This window comes from Rattus rattus, chromosome 8 (genome assembly GCF_011064425.1).
Source record: "Rattus rattus isolate New Zealand chromosome 8, Rrattus_CSIRO_v1, whole genome shotgun sequence".
Lineage (NCBI taxonomy): Eukaryota > Metazoa > Chordata > Mammalia > Rodentia > Muridae > Rattus > Rattus rattus.
The window spans coordinates 47,325,533-47,345,557 of NC_046161.1; the positions used below are offsets into that span (position 1 = coordinate 47,325,533).

The window sequence follows — 20,025 nt, forward strand, 5'->3', positions numbered from 1 at the left end:
AGAACTGAAATTTTCTAAAACATACTTGGAACAGCAAGATATGAAATGAGTGTGTCCCCTGCCTTCTAGCTTGGATGTTGGACATCCGTGAGGAGCGGGCACTGTGCAAGGAATCCTATACAGACTATGGCCCACCACACGTCCTGAAAAACACCCTGCTTGTGCCGGAAGCTTTCCTTTCTCAGCCCAGCAGAAGCCCTGGAGCACAGGGCCCTGCGAAGCACCCCTGGCTGCCCTTCATTTGATGAACTATGAGGCGCTAACTACTTACGGCTTCAGAAGGAGAGGGAGACAGCAGCCACACCTTCCTTCTTTCACAAAGATTAATCAGAAAGCCAAGCACAGCAGCAGATGCCTATCACCCCAGTACAGAGGCAGGAAGATTGCAAGTTTGACATCGGCCTGCTCCCCCCCCGCCCCCACCAGACTGAGCTTTATAATAATAAATTATCTCAAATTTAAAATGACCCAAAAGTCCATTAATTTGATTTTTAAAAAAATGGTCTCAGGTAGCACAGTGGGCCTAAAATTTAATGTGTGCCTTGAGCTTTTCGCCTGCCAGCCTCCACCTCCCAAGTGCTGCGATTGTAGGCAGGTGCCACTCTATCAGGGATGGGGACAGATGCAAGGTCTCTGTGTCTGTGTGGGCAAGCATGCCGCAAACTTCCGGTCCCCGTCTGCTCGTCTGCAAGCTTTTAACGATTCTTTTTTTTTTTTTTTTTTTTTAAAGATCCGATGGAATTACAAACATCAAGATCTAAAAACCTAATAAACCAAAAACCATCTGTTTCTTCCCGAATGAGCTTTCGGTCATCCTTCGCTTCACTGTTCTCATTCAGAAGATCTGGGAAGGAGTCGCAGAGACCAAGCAGGTGCGTTTAACTCAGGTCATGTGACAGCGTCCTAGGTTTTCCAGTACTGCGGCGAATAGCCTGTTTGGTGTTCAGAATGTTCAATGTTTGTTCTAAGAACTGAAGTCCGGGTAGTCTCGAAGAAGCAAACGGTGTCTCGCTCACTTGGGGACATTTCTTAGAGACTGTGAAACTTGGCTCAGCTGAAAGTCAACTTTTAAGCAACTGCTAACACCCCTCATGGTGAACCTGGAGAACCACGGGTTAAAGGTTGGGAAAGAGTTATTGACAGTTGTTCTGCTGAGCCTGGAGCGGAGTCTGTGCCTTGGCTAGGAATTTAAATTAAATCACTGCTTTTCAGCGACTGTGGTTTTGTCCATAAGTAGACCTGACTTAGAAAGATCAGAAGAAAATAAGTGTCAGGTGGGTAAACGAAGGGAGAAAAATCAACTCCCGAACAGAAAGGAAAATGAATCTGAATTTCAGAAATGCTAGTGCCACTGTTCTTGAGTGGTTGCCCAGATTTTCCATCTAAGGAGAGGGAGGGGCCGCAGGCACCGGTGGGGACGTTCTGGTTGAAGGGCTGCAGAAATTGGTCCCCCTCCACTACGAGTGTCATTGTGTTGTTTTGTGACAAATGAGCGGCGGCTGAGCTGACTCCTGAGTATTTTCCGCATGTTTTTCTGGTTGCAAAGCTTCCCACCCTCTTAAGGTGTTGGCTTGGCACGTGATGTGTTCCCTCTCTGGCGAACCATTAAGATTGAGTTGCGGCGCTAAATCAAAGGTGTTGGAGGTCACTGTCCCTGAAAAACAAGCTGCAGCAAGCAGCTGCTGGGGCGTGTGATGAGGCTCTGGGACTTCACCAGAGCTCCGGGAGCGCCGGGACGGTTTCCTTTCGGCTTTCACCTGATGGAAAGAGCTGAGCAAAATGTAGATCTGTGGGACTAAACCTACCAGACCCTGCCAGGGATACTCTTCGTCGGTGAGTGGCTTTTTAAAAAGCAAAACAAAACATTTGGGGCAATAGTAATTCTGTTGTTTGGAAGATTTAAAACTGAAAAATACTTCGTGGTTGCTAGGAAGCATTCTTTTGAAGAAAATGAGAAGTTGATTGCCAGCAGATGGGAGATAAAGGATTTCACTGTGATTTGTATCTTAGGGAACTGGATATTTTTTAAAGGGAGAGTTTCATAGAGCAGAAGGAGATGGTTTAGGAAACCGGAGAAAGTGGGAAAAACGTGTTTACTCCATAGGCAGTTTTTTTGGTTTTGTTTTTTTCCAAGCTCTGACTGCAAGAGTTGATCAACAACTAGAAAAGATCTAAAGATCTGGGATCTTCATTCTTGGTATGTGCTTTGGCCAGAGGGCAAACAGAAAACTTGCAAATTCTGTTAGGCAGATGTCCTTCTCAGATACCAAACTCGTAAGGCGACTGACAGGGAGACAGAACACAGCCTGAGATACGCAACCAACGTCATTACTTCAGTGCTGCCCAGACATTGCCAGCTTTAAATCTTTCTTTTAAAAACAGTCATTTTTCTATTGCTGTCCATATAAGAAAGAGAGAAAGACAGAGAGACGGCATGCATGCACCATGGCGTGCATGTGGTGACGGTCAGTGGACAACTTCCAGGAACTAGATCTGTCCTACGGTGTGGGATGAGGATCAAACTCTGTCAGCAGCCTTGGCAACAAGCACTTTTACCCAACAAACCATCTTAGCAACCCCAAGTACATCTCACTTTCAAACTTTAAATGATAATATTTAATATTTGTCTTAACAAGATCACTAAGCGTGATGTCTTTTCTTTATTTACTTTTTTTTTTTTTTTTTTTTGAGACAAGGATATATACTGTAACCTAGGCCGTCCTGGAACTCAGGTAGCCCAGGTTAGCTCACACTGATTCTTCTCCTGTCTCTACCTTGACAAATATTTGTTCTAGCAGGTCAGAATATAGTGAAGGATATACACTAGTGTTTATTCCTACAAGGTCTCACAGGATCATGCAAAATAAGTAAGCTATTTCATTTTTAAATTTGAACTTTACCTCAATGTTTGGATAGAAATCTAAATTCGAGGGAACAAACATTTTTTATGTTGGGAGTGGGAGGTGTCATACCAGACAGCTAATATGAGTTCATGACCTCTCTAATCCCATGTAGCCTTTAACTTTAACAGTTCTGATCTTTAAAATACAAAAGCAACCTTTAAAACTCGTTCTAACACAGAAGCTGTTTCTTGTCTGAGCTCTGGGGAGGGACTGACGGATCTGGGAAGGCAGTTAGTTACCCAGCACAGAGCGCCTTCAGGTTCCTACTTTCTCAAGCCATCACGGGCTTGCAAGGGCTTGACTGTCATGCTTGGTGCCCTGGAGAGTAAGTCAGCAAAGCAACTTAAAAAAAAAAAATCCCACTTTAATGAATCATTTTAATTCCTTCTAGTATAGTTTTTGCTACAATGTTAATTTTTAAATCAGTGTACTTTTCAGTTTATTTATTTTCACCTTTTCCTTTATCAAATCTTATTTGTGGTTATTGTAACAGATATTTGAATATCAGGCCCAAAAGCCAACATGGAAGTTATTCATATGGCCATAAGATAAGCATGAATAATACAGAAGTGTTGGCGCCTCTAGCAGATAGTCCAGAATAGCGATCTTGATTTCACTTTCCAGAGCAGTATCTGGAGGAAAAGTAACCAGGTCAGACAAAGGCGAAAATAAAACACCAAACTTTATATGCAAAAGATGAAACTCGACAAATTCTCCTCCTCTGTTTTCTCCTCCTCTTCTTACTCCTCCCCTCCCTCCTCCTCTTCCTCTTCCTCCTCCTCCTTTTCATCCTCCCTCTCCTCTCCTTGGTTTGATTTTTGAGACATGGTCTCTCTATGTAGTCCTGATGTCCTAGAATTTGTTATGTAGATCAGGCTAGCCTCAAACTCAAAGAGATCCGTCTGCCTCTAAATGCTGAGATTAAATGTGTATGCCACCACTCCAGGATTATTTTCTTCTTTAAAGCTCTGGGTATTTGTTTGTTTTGTTCTGGTTTTGAGATGAGATCTTTTTGTAGAGACCAGGTTAGTCTCAAATTCACTATGTAGCCCGAACTGACCATACACTCCCAATTCTTCATTCCCGGTTCTGCGATTATAAAATGTATCCCACCATGCTCAGCTCTGTGCTTTGGCTTTCCCTCGGAAATGACACACTGGGGAGTAAACAAATCTTCTCAGAAAATAAAACAGGGAGGGGATTTCATAATTTAGCACGATATCCTTGTTTTACTTTAAGGCCCAACCAATAAAATTAGAATAGTCTCCCTCCCGATTCTCAACCCTGATCCAAAACTACAGCAGGATGTGGCGAGAAGCCTTGAAAGAGAGAAATCTAGATTCATGTAACTCTTACTAAAGTATAGCGTGGCTGTCCAAGTTTGTTATTATTCATTAGTGGTATCTATCCCTTCATATGCATAGCATATGAATCAGGCATAGGTATTTATGTACAAGAAAAATAAGGTAGCTAAAAGGTTTTGTACCATTTGTGGTTTCTAGTAGCCACAAGGGATCTTAGAATGTATCCCCCACACAAGGATAAGAGAAACTACAGTGTATGGGGTGTTGGTCATGGTGGTAGTATATATTGTCTTTTCTTGTTTTGCTTGGTTGAGAGTGAGTTGCACACTGTAGCACAGACTGACCTGGAATCCATTGCAATCTTTCTACCTGAGCCTCCTCAGTACTGAGGTTCCAGACGTGAGCAGCCAGGCCTGGCAGTACGCACGTGGAATCATGAAGTTTTGGTTTATTTCTTTCAGTGAACCAAATTAAAAAAAAAATCCATGAGAACACAGTGATCTCATACATTATAAAAAGTCAACACGGTTTCCATTTCTGCCTCAGACATGCCTCTTCCTCCAAAACTCACTGTGCCCCAGATCTCCCATTATGACTTTCATGTTACTTGGAAAGGATTGAGCTGACCCAAACCCTCAGGAAGAAAGAAACACATGTGTACCTTTTATTTATTGCTATCCAGTATACTCAAGACAGTCTAATGTAATGCATGCAGTTCTTGTCAACACTTTCCTGTAGGTGGGTTTTCCCAGGTCATGTTTTAAGGTAGCCGTTGTATAGGACCTGTGGTGCTCAGCCCACACCACAGTTTCAGAGCCTCTGCTGGCCCACGGGCTCCTTCCATAGAGTTTAGTGTCTGTGGTATACACCCTGGGTGCTCTGGCCTTCGGAATAGCATCCTTAGCTATTCCTTTCTTGGTCCAGATTCCCAGTTACAGAAATGACTCCCTCCTTACCATGATGAGGCAATATGTTCCAGCATGCTCCACCAGGAAGTCACGCCCTCAGGGAGCCACCAACCCTCGTCCACCCACCATCTGAAAGCCACAGCCATATGCTCCTCCTGGTTTTGGCAATTTCAGAAACGTTGGGTTTTTTTTTCCATTGCTCTTTTTCTGTGGTAGTCCCCAAATGGAAACACAAGGGAACATGTTTGCAAAGCTCGTGAATAATGTGTACAGTTAAAGCCTCCTTTCCTTAGCGAATTCCCATAGCGTATGACATACTGGTGACTACACCCAGCATGGTTACACGTGGACTGATAACTGTGACTTTGGGATGAGAATTGAAGCCCACCCTTCTGTTCCTTAAGGATGATTTAATTCCCTCCAGAGGCGAGGAGCCTTAGTGGATCCACCTAACCACTTCTCAGACATGCCCAAATTTGCCTGATCCATAGGGCGTACACAGTTTGGGCCATTCAGCTGCAAACTCTCTTACGTAAGCAGAAAGGTCAAACACTATTTTGGAAAGTTAAAAGGCACAATTTTCCCTGAATGTATATTCCCTGTGCCTCTTACCCCCTCTTCCCTTCTTCCCCTCCCCATTTCCTAGTTGAAAAGTCTGAGCTGGAATAGAAGACTCTAAGTCCCTTAGCAGAGGACTCAGAGTAAAGGACACATCTCCTCCTTAGGCTGGGCTCCCTCTGTGGAGGTAGGTGTGGTGCAAAAAGATGAGCAGTTGGAAGAAGCAAGTTGTGGGGAGAGTCTGAGTGTCATCCTGGGCAGCCAGTGGCTTCCAGTTGATCTGATTATGAAGTCTGAGTCGCATGAACAGTTTTACATAAAGAGAAGGTCAGATCCTGGCTTTGGAATCTGATTTAGGTGGCGCAAGGCTGGGAACAGGGAACTTTATTTTTTATTTCTCCAGGATAATTGGGAAACCTGAAGCTCCTTCAGAGAAAGCTAATGGCCGTAACAATTCCCGTCAAGGGTGAGAACAGGTAATAGATAGCTTTACTTTTGTGTACTGTCAAGCTTCTAACAAAGTCCCACCCAGGGTCAGACAGTGCATTGAGGGAAAGTTGGACTTAACTCCAAGCCTTCTCCAGGAGGACTCTGTAATCTGATTGGCCCAGACCTCAGAACTGTTTGGTTTTTGTTCCTTTGTTTTTGCTTTCGTTTGTTTTGGTTTTTGTTTGCTTGGTTTGGTTTGGTTTCCCAGACAGGGTTTCTCTATGTAGCTGTGTAGTCCTGGCTGTCCTGAAACTCACTCTGTAGACCAGGCTGGCTTCATACTCAGAAATCTACCCACCTTTGACTCCTGAGTGCAAAGATTAAAGGCATACACCACTGAATCTGTTCTTTATTTCGGCTTCCAGCAAATAACAGCCAAGGGTCTTAAGGAAGTTGTGTCCCTTTGAATTCACACAGGGATCTCATGTGGCCTAGCAGTAACCTAGGTAACAACAGATACCTAGGATGTATCACATGGTGAGCATCTGATGACCAAGGATCTTTCCTCCAAGGGAACCAAGAGAAGAAGTTCTTAAAATAAACTAGAGGATCCAGGAGGCTTCCTGGAGGAAGAGGACCAAGTTAGGTGACTAAAAGACCAGAGGCTGTACCAAGCAAGGATGTGGGTAGCCAGAAAAAAGAAGAAAAAAAAAACAAAAAAAGGAGAAAGATTAGATTAGAGTCAGTAGCAGGAATGCTGGCATGGTGGTGCACACCTCTAATCCCCTTTCAGTTTAGCCTCAGCTGCATAGTGAGTGTTTTAGTTAGGGTTTCCCTTGCTGTGAAGAGACACCAAAATCCATCTAGGTCACTGAGACTTGGTGAGTCAATTCAAGTCGACCTCATCTGCTCTTCACTTTAGAAAGATCACTTCATGGACAGGGGGATAACCTTTGAAATGTAAATACATAAAATATCCAATCAAAAATGTTTAAAAAGAAAAGAAAAAGGGAAGATCACTTCAACTAAGTGGTTTCTCAGCCCAAGGCAAGTGGTATGCCCTGGTGGACATTCAGCTCTGAAGCCTTTCTATTTCTCACAGCAGAAGTGAGGGTAGAGGTCAGGGGTGCTGAGGAACATTTTGCAGTGACTAAGACAGAAAGACACAGGAAAAGGAGTTTTAGCAGTGACTAAGCAGAAGATCTTTGTTCCGACCTATACAACAACAAAAAAGGGAGAGAAATTAGGTTAGAGTCAGTAGCAGGAATGCTGGCATGGTGGTGCATACCTGTAATCCCCTTTCAGTCTAGCCTCAGCTACATAGTGAGTGTTTTAGTTAGGGTTTCCATTACTGTGAAGAGACACCATGACTATGGCAACTCTTATAAGGACAACATTTAATTGGGGCCGGCTTACAGGTTCAGAGGTTCAGTCCATTATCATCAAGGCAGGAGCATGGCAGCACCCAGGCAGGCATGGTGCAGGAGGAGCTAAGAGTTCTACATCTTCATCCTAAGACTGCTAGAAAACTGTCTTCCAGGCAGCTAGAAAGAGGGTCTAAAGCCAATACCCACCGTGACACACCTACTCCAACAAGGCTACACTTCCTAATAGTGCCATTCCCCGGGCCAAGCATATACAAACCACCACACTGAATGTGTGACCAGCTTGGGCTACATAAGACCTTTGTCTCTAAAAAGCAGAACAAAATAAAAATGAGAGTGAAAAAAGACCAAAGGAGAAGGAGATTTACAATATATAATCTTAGTTACCAACTTGACTGGATTTAGAATCATCTAGGAGACAAACCCCAGGGTGTCTCTTTAACCATGAGCCAATAAACCCTTTACCCCTTAAGTGTCTTTCTGCTGGGTATTGGTCACAACAAAAAGAAGTCTCTACATTCCTGGGATGGTGAATATGAAAATGAACAGCTCTATGCAGGTTTGAGCGGAATCATGACACCATAGCAGTTGGATGTGTTGGGTGAGGAAGAAGAAGTAAAGGTGGTGTTTCTTCTATTCTGCCTTGGGGAGCTAGGTGAACGGAGTTGGACAGCAGAGGAAGAGTGAGTATGTGAAGTGGAATGACCCCCTTCATTCATTTACCTAACCAGACTACACAAGACCAACACTGGCAGTGCTCCCCTTCACACGCTTCATTTCTGTGAGATCAAGACAAAGTCAGAGGCCAAGAAGAGTGGCCACAGTGGAGAAGACCTATATGGTGTGGTTAAACGCCACATCTGGGAGACAGGGTTCTAGAGAAAGTCTGGTTCAGTCTTCTGGAGTGAGTGATAGCTACATGATCCTTAGAGTGTTAGATAACTGTCCAGGCCCAGGAATGGTGGAAAAATGCTTCAGGCAAAGAATGGTTTGTGCAGAAGCTCAGGTGTCTGCCAAATTTCCTCTGACTGAAGGGACATAAGGAAGTAGGGTGTGACACCACGCAGCACGTAGAGACTAGGTCGTGTAGGGCTTCACAAATGCAGGAATTAACCACATCTTTCACTGGAAAGGGAAGAGGGCACAGTTCAGTCTGTCCTGACCACTCAAGCTTACGTACAGAGGATGGTTTGGGGCAAGCTTGGAGACACCAGGGCAGTGAAGGGCTGCTGCACTGAAAGGGTATAGTGAGTGCGGGTAGATGATTCCAGAGAGAATCCTGAGCTTGAGTCACTGGGGTTTGTGACCAGGTTGGGGAGACAAGAAGTCCGTGGTTAACCTTCGGGCTCCAGACTGCCCGTGAGTCCATAGAGGAATCTTCTCAGGGGTCAAAGGGTTAGAAAAGAATATTCTTGTATTCTTGAGCCCTGCCCTTCCTTTTGCATGGGTATTTCAGAATGGCATCTGCAAAGGTGTGGAAAGGCGAGAATAATTGAGGTGGAATTAAGTTGACAGGTTCAGAGATGCCTAGGAGAGCTGAAAGATAAGGGTGGGTGGGTGAGGTGCTTAAGAGGTTCACCAGGTAAAGGAAGAGCCCTGGGCTAGTGAGGTGTTTCAGCAGGTAAGGACACTTGCCACCAAACCTGATGACCCAAGTGTGATCCCCAGGACCCATGTGATGGAAAGAGGACAAACAACTGCTAATTGTCCTTTGACCTCTACATGTACACATGTGTAGATGTGCTTGAACATACACTAACTAAATAACTAAATATATAAATGTAATAACAAAAATATTTTTTTTAAAGAAAAGCTTTGTATCATGTTGAGATTCTGAACAATTCCTTTCAGGAATTTTTAGACAAGGGTCACAGTGATCGAGTTTGAATCTTACAAAGATCTCTCTGTTGTTGGCATGAAGGGTGGAGGGGATTCCAGAAGAGAGAAGGTGGATTATCAGGCAGGATGGTTGAAATGGGAGGAAGGAGAGTATTTGGGTGAGATTTCTCAGCAATTACATCATCAGGGACTTGGCAATAAAATGCAGAAGATGAGCTATTCTTGCCAAGGCTAGAGGGCTTTTTCCAACACATCCTTCATGACATTGATGGAGCTTGTGAAAGGCCTGAGGGGCCTGCAGTAGATGCAGAGATGTGGGCCTCCAGGCAGCTGAAGTTCCCCTCTCACAAAGTGAATGGTATCGGGCACAGCTGAGCACGCCAGGCGACTATGTATCCTACTCTGTACACCCGTACTTGATGGGTCTGTGATACAGACACCCTCTGTCCCTTCAGCCCTCTTCCCCACTTATTCAGCCTTCTCAGCATGCTGCCCTGGTTGCACTGACTCTAAACCAGATAGGAGACCAGGTGAGGTAGGGACAGTTTAGCTGTGGGGATGTAGTGAGGGTTGTAACCAATAGAGTTATAAAAAGAACTGACACAGCCTGACTTGTTCCCTTGGCTCAAGGCTAACTGAATTGCTTGCCAGTCTCCACCCAACCTGGTAACATTCCTATTTCTAAGCCTTTGTTTTGGGAGTAGTTCATTCATTCATTCATTCATTCATTCATTCATTTGTTATTTGTTTATTTTTAAGTTTATTTATTTTATATATTTATGGGTATTCTGTCTTTACATATGTTTGTGCACCATGTGTGTGCCTGGTGCTGTGGAGGCCAGAAGAAGGTGCTAGACCTCCTGACTAATAGTTGTGAGCCACCATGTGGGTACTGGGAACCGAACCTGGGTCCTCTGAAGAGCACCAGTGCTCCTGTTAGCATCTTTCCAGCCCTTTATTGTTTGCTTGCTTGCAAGGCAGGGTTTCACTACCCAGGCCTGGCTGACCTGGACCTTGCTGTGTAGATCAGTCTGACCTCTAGTGTGCATGATCCTCCTCTTCCTCCTGAAGGCTAGGAGTGCAAGCATACACCATGCTCCCAGCTTTGGCTCACCCTGCCCTTTCACCTCCATGACAGTTTCTCTGCCACCTTCTCCCTGCTGCACTCATTTCTACTCCATACTGTTGACACACTTACTCACCACTCTTATTTTCCTTTTCAAGGCTAACGTGGGATCTCAGCTCTCTATGATCCTTTTGGTTAACAGCACTCCGTCTCAGTCATATTTGTTTTCTTCAAAGATTTCAAAACAATACTGGTTTGTGTGCACAGTTCGTAGGAGGAACAAAGCTTCAACAAGTGTAGACAGAGGAAGAATAAACGTGGGGAGACCTAACACACTCCTGTAATCTTGGGAGGTGGAGGCAGGATTGTGGCAGGTTCAAGGCCTGGCCGATTTTCACAATGAGTTCAGGCTAGATGGAGCTGCATAGCAAGACTGGCCAAGTGAATTCACAAGGCCAAGTGAAGAAATTAAACAATGCATACACCCCTAATCCAAAAATCCTCAAGTTTTGCCAGTCCCACTTAGCCATGGCAGGGACAGTGTGGCATGGCTCCCACCACTGGAACAGGAACAGAGCCAGCAGGGCATGGGGCTCCATGAGTGTCCATGGTTGCTGTGGGTGTAAGGCATTTTATTATATATATATATATATATATATATATATATATATATATATATATATATTTCTTCCTTCAGGAAATATTCTCCCCGCCAAGGTTATTGGGGAGAGTCCTCTCTGCCAAGGTTAATGACTCCATGATAATCAGAGACAGCATGAGTTTGGGAGGTGAAGGAGTATCTAATGTCTCAGCAAAATGGTAAATGCTGAGACCTTCAGGACAGCCCTCAAGGCTCTGAAAACCTGAGTTCAAAATATATAATTTCTCTACTATGCAAAATGTAACAATGCAACATGAATTATATGAGGGGCTTCATAGATCTAAAAGAACAGAGGCAGCTGCACTGTGAACTAGCTTGTCAGCAAGATACAGGGAAACCGGTTCCTGAGTCCAAGGTCAGCCTGAGAGAGTAAATTTAGATCCCTGCACGGTTGGAATGGTAATCTCAGGACAGGATCCCACCCACAAAAGCAGGCAAATCACTGAATTCATTTGCAATGTTAAAAAAAGGGGTGGGGGGAAACACTTGATATCCATATACTAAGAGTCAGGGGTCTAAGATCATGGAATGCTGATTTGTGGGGTGGTCGAGAGGGAACCTGGATTTTGGTCTGCTTGAGATGAACTAGCAGAGAGTGGTAGCTGTTCTACTTTTAGGAGAGCTGAGCTGTCTGGAGATCTCTGGAGAGCAAACACAGCCAGTGAATTTTTTTTCTAACAGGATTCTGTCCTTGGTTGGAAATCCCAAGAATTAAGAGTTAACACAGCTCTTTTAGAATTCTTTTTCTAGAAAATCCAAGATTTTTTTCATAGCAGTTTTTCTGGTCAGAAAATCCATGAGCTATCCAGAGAGCTCTTTTGAATTTTTTTTTTCTAGCAAGAGAGGGCTGTATTGAGCAGAAAGCTGTCCTGAGCAGACTACAGAGCCAAGAGCTATCTACAAAGAGCTGTCCAGGAAGCCATCTTGAGCAGAGCCCAGGCCGTCAGCTTGCACCACCATTTGAATTCAAGTTGTTTGTTTTGCTGCTCTCAAACACCCCTTCTCCCAGGACCCCTGAGAGTCAAGTAATCCTGACAAGTAAGCAATCCTGACTTGTGTTTAACATGCAGAGTATTATCAGTAGGACTAATATTTAAGGATAGCATGAAAAACTATCCATGACTTAATTCAATTTCTGTTCAAAATTTCTGTTTGAGATCAACTATAAAACAGCTATGGATATCTTTAAACTCTAAACTGTTTGGTCTCCCAGCTTTTAGGGTCAACTTTCATGAACCACGTAGATGAAGGACAGCCACTGCCACTCTTGACTGCTCCAGTCCTCAGTCCCAACTTGTGTAGCTCTTGATCCCCACACTGCTGCTATGTGGAGGAGGTAGCCTGCTTTCACAAAGAGCTGTGACTCATTACAAGTCTACAAACCCTGAATTAGGATCCGGAAGAGGACACATTGGCATAGGATTATAGATGGATGAGCTGACATCTACGCCTTTTTATTTTCGTACTTATTTATTCTGTGTATATGTTGGGGTACATGCATACCACAGTGTATGTCCAGAGGTCAGAGCACGATTTGCAGGAGCTGGTTCTCTCTTCCCGCCATGTAGACTCTCAGGATCCAGCTCCAGTTGGCAGGATTGGTGACAGGTTCCTTTGCCTGATAAGCCATGTCGCCAGCCACATCTCAACTTTGGACTTAGAAATGGTAAAGTGTCCTCCTTATTGTGGAACTGAGAAGAGCTGTATAAACAGTGAGAACACACTTGCTCACCTCTGAATAATGTCACCCCAAACTGGGGTCTTTATGAACAAAAGCACCCTGAAGCAATGTTGCTGAGTGTTGTTGTAAAAATATAAAGTTGTTTTGTAAATGGTTCTTATAAATTTAATTAATTCTGGCCCTGATGTAATTGTTCTTTAAAATGTAAATACCAAGACACTCTGCTGGTTAAGGATAAGGATAATTCAGGCAGCCCTTACCCAGTTTCTGCTCTTCATGCTCACTGTTTCTTGAACTGTGCTTCCCAACTTTCCTGTACTTTACTTTACCATCTGTGAAATGGGAACACCATGATCTCTGCCTCGAAGGTGTGGGGGTATCTGCATGAGAGCAGTGCCAGCCACACAATAAATTTGCTCAAATGCAAATCCACTTGGGTGGCAAAAATATTAATACCAGTTCTAAACAGTTGCAGGAAAGTTTTCCTGAAACGTTGCTCAGTGATGCACTAACCAAGAGGCGTCCTCCTGTGGAGCATTAGAAATACATCTCATTCTTCTTGATATTGTCATGTAACAGTAAACGTGCTATTGGCACGTAAACGGTAAATGTGCCAATGTGCCATTGGCCTCTTCAAAGAAATGATTTCAACTTCTCTCTGCAGGTGCGATGAGCATGTAAGACCTCCAGCATCTGTGAGGGGGACAGCCGCGGTAAGTAGCTGGAGGACCACAGGGGACTCCAAACACCTTCCATCTGTGTCACTAGCCCTGGCTACCTAGTCAACGGGATCCCCGGCCCTCTTCAGATTTACATTAGAAGTTCAGACTTCTTCCAGAGCATCCAAGGTCTCTGGATGGTAGATTTCCAGCTGGCTCTGGCAAAGAAAGGCTCATAGTCTAGCCTCTGGAGGAAGAGGTAGCCATTGTGTCCCCACCACACTAAAGCTGGCACCTCTGCTATCAGTCACCGTCACTGTCACTCCCAGTGATGGGGGAAGAGGCATGGGGCAGCCATAGCCACACTTCCACCAAGTGGATTTTAACTGGATTTTTTCTGAGTAAAGACATCTTTTTATTTCAAGTGGAAACCACTGAAGTATGAGGTGTGTGCGGCTGGAGAAGGAGCTTCAGCACGCATGGCCCTCATGCACCAAAAGCAGAAATTTCATTATTTTTATTTAAATTACTTTATGCATATATTTGTTTTTGCTGCATTTGCAAGCTGGTTATCTGGGCACCACTTGCAAGCAGTGCCCTCAGAAGCCAGACAGAGCCACCATGGGGTGGGGGGACACTGGTGATCAACCTGGGTGCTCTTAACCCCTGAGCCATCTCTCCAGTTCCAAAGGTTAAAATTTCAATTTTCCACTGTTTAGGACTATGTTCCCATAGTCTTCAAGGTTGAGAATCAAACCTTTTCTATTTCTGTTTTTTTGAGGTCTTCTGTTTTGTGTATGCCTACAACTTTCTATATAGATTCTGATTTGTAAATAAAAGGTAGGCTTTTGAGGGGGTCACAGAGAGTGTAGGAAGAGGGCAAAAGCAGTTTTGGCTTTACCGTAGCCTGAGCACTGGCTCGCCCACTCCCTACCAAAAGGGTGAATTGAGTGGTGAGGAGCGTACCTCAGCAGAGGTCCTCTGCATAAAAAAGTGGACTCCCAGGTAATGATATTTTTTCTGGATAAATAGACTGACCATTTGGGGCTACGGAGAGAGCTCTGTCAATAAAGCTTTTGTCTTCCAAGCCAAAAAAAATCAGTTTTATCTGCAGAACTCACAAAAAAAAAAAAAAAAAAAAACCCTGGGTGCCAGGGAGTTGGCTTTGGCTTAACAGGTGAAGCATGAAGCACTTGCCATTCAAGCCTGCTAACCTAAATTTGGATTCCCCAGAACCCAGGTAAACGCCAGACAGTGCAACACAAAACCACAAATGGCTGTGATCCCAGCACACCCCTTCCTGGGAGATAGGAGGCTAAGATAAGACAATTATCAACCACTCACTCAGAAGCTCCTGGGTCAGCTAGTCTGAAACAAGAGAGTGAACAAGAGAGACCCTGTCCTGGACAGATAGCAGCTGGGGACACTCAGGGTGTCACTGTAGCATTTGTTCTCCCATGCTCACTCAGTGTGTGCACTGGTCATCCCAGGGCTATGGAGGTAGAGCTGGGTGGATCCCTGGGCACGCTGGCCAACCAGCCTTGTCTATTTGACAAGTTCCAGAGCAGGAAGAGAACCAAGCTTAAGGGGGTAGGGGAATCTATCCAAAAAAATTTTTTAAAGTGGACAGCGACTAAGGCATAATGTCCTCCGTATCCATGCACACACAGACACCTGCACATACTTGAATACACACACACAAATAATAACACTGAATCTCTTTCTCACCGCGAAATGTGTCAGTCCCAGCTTGGCACAGCACCACTAACTTCTGTCCTCCAACAATAAATCACCATACGTGTCACTCATATTTCATCTCATAACCCAGATTTAAAAACATCTAAGGACTAAGATACTATCACTGTCTCCACTTTAAAGAGGAGAAAAGTAAGGTTCAGAGAATTTCAAAAGCATGCTCATCATCATACTGGGAAATCCCAGGGTCAAAGTAGAAAAGCCACGATTGAAATGTCTGAAACGTCACAGCTCAAAGTCAGTCCCTCTACTGGCCAACCCTGGTGATAGACCCCAGTGCGCTGCTATGGGCAGTGAGTGACTCCACCCTACCTCAGCCATGACTGAAATGGTGCACGCTCTGCCTCAGCTTCCATTTTCTAAGAAGACAAGGCCAGGGTTCAAGACGCCTCTGTGCTCCTGATTTTCCTGGAGTAGCGTTCGAGCATTCTCCATTGCTTATGAGTCTAGGGATGTGAAGGAGTCGCAAACGTCATAGAAAAAGCAATGCAGGCGCCTGTATTATGAAGTGGCGGGGTTAACACGGCATTCTTGGGTTTGGTGCTCCAGTCTGAGGACCAGCAGATATTTTCCCTTGGTACTCCTACCAGCAGCGGTGGCGTACTCCTGGAGGTGGTACAGTGGAGGAAGAGACGAGAAGATCTGTGAGTCTACAGAGCAAGTTCCACAATGGGAAGTTACACAGAGAAACCCTGTCTTGAAAAAGAAAAACAAAATCACTCTGGTTGCCATTTCGAATGAGCTGTTAGCATGGAAGGGACTTGCCAGTGGGCCTGCGAGAGTGGCTCCTGCTCCCATCAGTGACCAGAAGAAAAAGAATGGAAAGTTCCCCCTAAGGCCAGAGCTGGTGTGGCAGCCTGGGAGCTGGTGTTGATGCCACAGGGATTCTTGGCCAAATCCGAGGTGATGAGTTTCCCACCACTAAACTGGCAGCTGGGCAGGAATGGTACAGGAGGATGTTAATATTTTATGTGAGGTTTACTGTATGATTGAATGACCCTCCTCTGACTAGAGATGACAGTCACTATTTAAACATCTGCACGATTAAAGAAATGAATCATTTCAGAAACCCCGAATGCTTTTGGTGCTAGATGGAAACTTAAGAGATCACTGAGTCCGGGAGTCCTCAGACTCCACCATGGATATGATGCTCTGTGAGGATGGTGGCCAGTATACTGAAGAGCCTCACCTCTGCCTAAAGGATGCCAGGATCTCTCCTCCATCCATTTGTGATAGAGATTGCCAGATGTTCCTGGTGGAACATGGAGCCTCCAATTGAGAACAATTCACTGACAAGAGAAGAATCTAAAGTTAAAATCCACCTTCACGGACAGAGATGTCGCTCAGTTGCTAGAGTGCTTGCCTGAGTTCAACAAGGCTAGCCTGGACTGTATGAGACCATATCTCAACACACACACACACACACACACACACACACACACACACTCTCTCTCTCTCTCTCTCTCTCTCTCTCTCTCACACTCTCTCTCTCTCTCTCTCTCTCTCTCTCTCTCTCTCTCTCTCACATACACACACACACACACACACACACTCACACGCACACTTATATATCACCACTGTATGGTGATACATGCCTATAATTATATCACATAGGAGGGTCAGAAGTTCACAGCAGCCTCTGCTATAGCAAGTTCAAGGCTAGCCCAAGCTACATGAGACCCCATCTCAGGAAAGAGAAAAAAATACAAAGAAATCTGATATGGGCCAGCTAGTTGCTCTTACTTTCCCTGAACTTAGCTTACTACAGCCAGCATTGTGTCTGGAGGGACACACCTCCAAAGTGGGACCTATCAAGTAGATAGCATCTCTCATTTCTCTCTGCCTATCCCTGCCTGGTATAGCCTGTGTGTCTGGAACCAGAAAGCAGAAATGAATACGTGATGTTAAGCCACAGGGCCCAGAAGACATTGCTGAATTTGATTTCTGCCAAAGATCAGGCATAGAACAAATCTGGGAGCACCTGAAAATGTAATTTGTTGACTTTACCAAGGCATTTGATCGTATCAGGCAGCGTGGGTTCCCGCTCCCTCAGCCGCCCTGCAGGTTTGGCCACCTTAGGAAGTTCTCAAATGTTCGAAGGTTACAGTCTGACGGGAGCTGTGTTTGTTTAGTTATGTCAACACTGCAGACAGTATCAGGAGAGGGCATTGGAGTTGTGTAAAAGGTCTTGTTTATTCAGCGGCTTTTATGTTCACTTCCTGAAAGCCAGTACCTGAAGACTCCGGTCTCATACAGTGTCCTATTGGGCGTCTGCCTAGTTCATGAAGTCTCAGATGTTCTCCAGAAAATTCTCTAAAACCCCAAAGAACAGCAACAGTAGGCAGGGAGGCCTTGCTAAGGCCCAACTTGTTCTCAGTGGCTCCCAGCTGTTAAGTCAGTCGATCTTCTCAGCAGCCCAGATAGGAAGTACTGCTTTGCTATTGTCCTTAGTGTCATTTCACCAACAACGTCACTACAGCACAAGAATGTTAAGTAATTCGCGTAGAGACGTGCAGACCAGTGATTCTCAACCTTCCTAATGCTGTAACCCTTTAATATAGTAATATAGACCCTCATGTTGTGGTGACCCCCGGGCACAAAATTATTTTCATTGCTACTTCATAACTAATTTTGCTACTGTTATGAATCATAATATAACCATCTAATATGCAAAATATATGATTGATGTTTGATCCCCACTCCCAAGGGATCACGACCCTCAAGTTGAGAACTGCTGGTGTAGACATTCCATATGGTCTCCATATGTAGCATTTATAAATAACCACTATTCTGACCTCCCTCCAGCAGGCTTTTCAGGGTCCTAAAAGAGAACGGTTCTTCTCTTTTCTCCCCTCAAGACAGGATTTATCTGTGCATTCCTGATGTCCTGGAACTCATTCTGTAAACAAGGTTGGCCTCAAACTCAGAGATCTGCCTGCTTCTGCCTCCTGAAAAATGGAAAACATTTTCATTAACTCAGTTATGTTACATTTTTTACTTGTAACCTTTCCTCTGTGATTTTCTGTCTTGGGGTGTCTTAAGTCAGATCATAACTAACATGCAAAGTGTCACTCCTCACAGAAGGGCAGGGCGTGTTTAAGGCAAGGTTCCTTCTTCCAGATGGGTTGTCATGTAGATGTATGCATTAGCCAAAGTTCCGGTAGGAAGATGAGGGTTTGAGATCAGGTCAGATGGGTGTGAATGGCCACCATCGCTATATGCCACTCATGTGACGTCAGTATGACACTCATCTGAAACTTGGTTGTTCTATCTCCAAAATGTGGGTGATAAATACTTAGGCCACAGATTTGTTCTAAGAATATGAGGAGAAAAGATGTAAGTGTGGCATTTAAAAAGTAGCTGAAGGCGGCAAGATGGTTCAGAGGTTTACAAAACAAGGGTACCTGCCACGAAACCCGAAGACCTCGGTTTTACCCCTGGAGCCCACATGGTAGCAAGCTGTCCTCTGACTTCCATGTACACATACCCTCAAATAAATAGTTTTCTGTCTAATTGTTTTTACCTGTATGTATGTCTGTACACCACATGTACCCACAGAGGTGAGAAGGTGTTGGATCTCCGGGAACTGAAATTTAAGACAGTTATTAGCAGCCATGTGGGTGCTGGGAATTGAACCCAGGTCTTTGAAGGAATAACCAGTGCTGCTAACCACCGAGTCACTCTCCAGCCCTATAATATCTTTTTAAATGAGTGAGTAATTTTTAAAATATAATATGTTGGTAGCAAATGAGTAAACAAAACAGCAACAACAAAAGCAGATGAATTAGCTGGGCTACGGAGATGGCTCAGTGGGAAAGCACACTTGCTGTGCAAGCATGAGGACCTGAGTTCAAATCCCCAGCTCCTACATAAGAGTCAGCTTACGAATGAAAGACCCCCGGAGCGGGGAGACCCTCACTCAAGTCTCGGGATGACACAACCCCCCAAGAACTCACACAAGACCGTCCTTGTTGTAATCACATGAGGTTTATCGATAGCAACCAGTGCACTGGGGTCGAGACTCGTATCCCACGCAGGGGGCAGTGGAGTTGACCCCGAGGGCTGGGAGAAGAGGTATTTAAAGGAGAAACCAACCCTAGGGGGCAGGGATGGGCGTCATTGGAAAGTGTGTAGAATAACAGTGAAAAATCACAAGGAAGAACTCTCTGTCCCCCAAGATTGTTTCCTAGGAGAAGCTGTCTCCTACTTCTCAGATTGTTTAACTTCATGGTCCGCTTGTTCCTAGGAGAAGTTGTTTCCTGCTTCTCAAGATTGTTCTCTAAGATTTATGGTCAGCTAGTTTCTGGGAGAAAGCTGTTGAGCTGGCCAATGTAATTATCCATTCTATAGCCCTAGGAGAGGCTTCTTGGAACATACAATTCTGGGGCCTAACCTGTTTGGTTTTTTTTTTTTCTGCTCTAAACTTTGTGTCTAGGGGGGGCAAATTTAAAACTTTTACCTTTCACAAAGACAGGTGGTAGTGGCACTCAGGAGGCAGAGGCAGGCAGATCTCTGAGTTTGAAGCCAGCCTAGTCTACAGAGGGAGTTCCAGGATAGCCAGGGCTACACAGAGAAATCCTGTCTCAAGTCACCAAAAACTAAAAAAAGGAGCCAGATTACATCCCTGGGAGATGTAATTACAGATTACAGCACTGATGGAAACAAGGATTATGGGAGCCCACCAGCCAGCCAGTTTGAAAATGATGACCTTCAGGTGCAGTGAGAGACCCTATCAAGAGAATAATGTGGCGTGTGGTAGAGGAAGACAAGGAAGATATCCTCCTCTGACTTTGGTATATGCACACAGGGTGCATACACCTGCACACACATACACATAACAGGTACACCCCATACTCCCACTTCCACACATGAATTTT

General features: G+C 44.6%; 1 protein-coding gene across 2 annotated transcripts in view; it reads left to right on the forward strand.

Moving 5' to 3' along the window:
- The window catches only part of Exph5 (exophilin 5), a 75,768-nt gene that overhangs the window by 39,807 nt on the left and 15,936 nt on the right, over positions 1–20,025 (forward strand). The window contains exons 3-4 of one of the 2 annotated variants that reach the window (XM_032909794.1): positions 731–872; positions 13,399–13,447. In XM_032909794.1, coding sequence (XP_032765685.1) covers positions 731–872; positions 13,399–13,447 — 191 coding nt within the window. Of the gene's footprint in view, positions 1–730; positions 873–1,423; positions 1,834–13,398; positions 13,448–20,025 lie in introns of those variants that run through there. The other variant, XM_032909795.1, reaches the window with a different exon arrangement.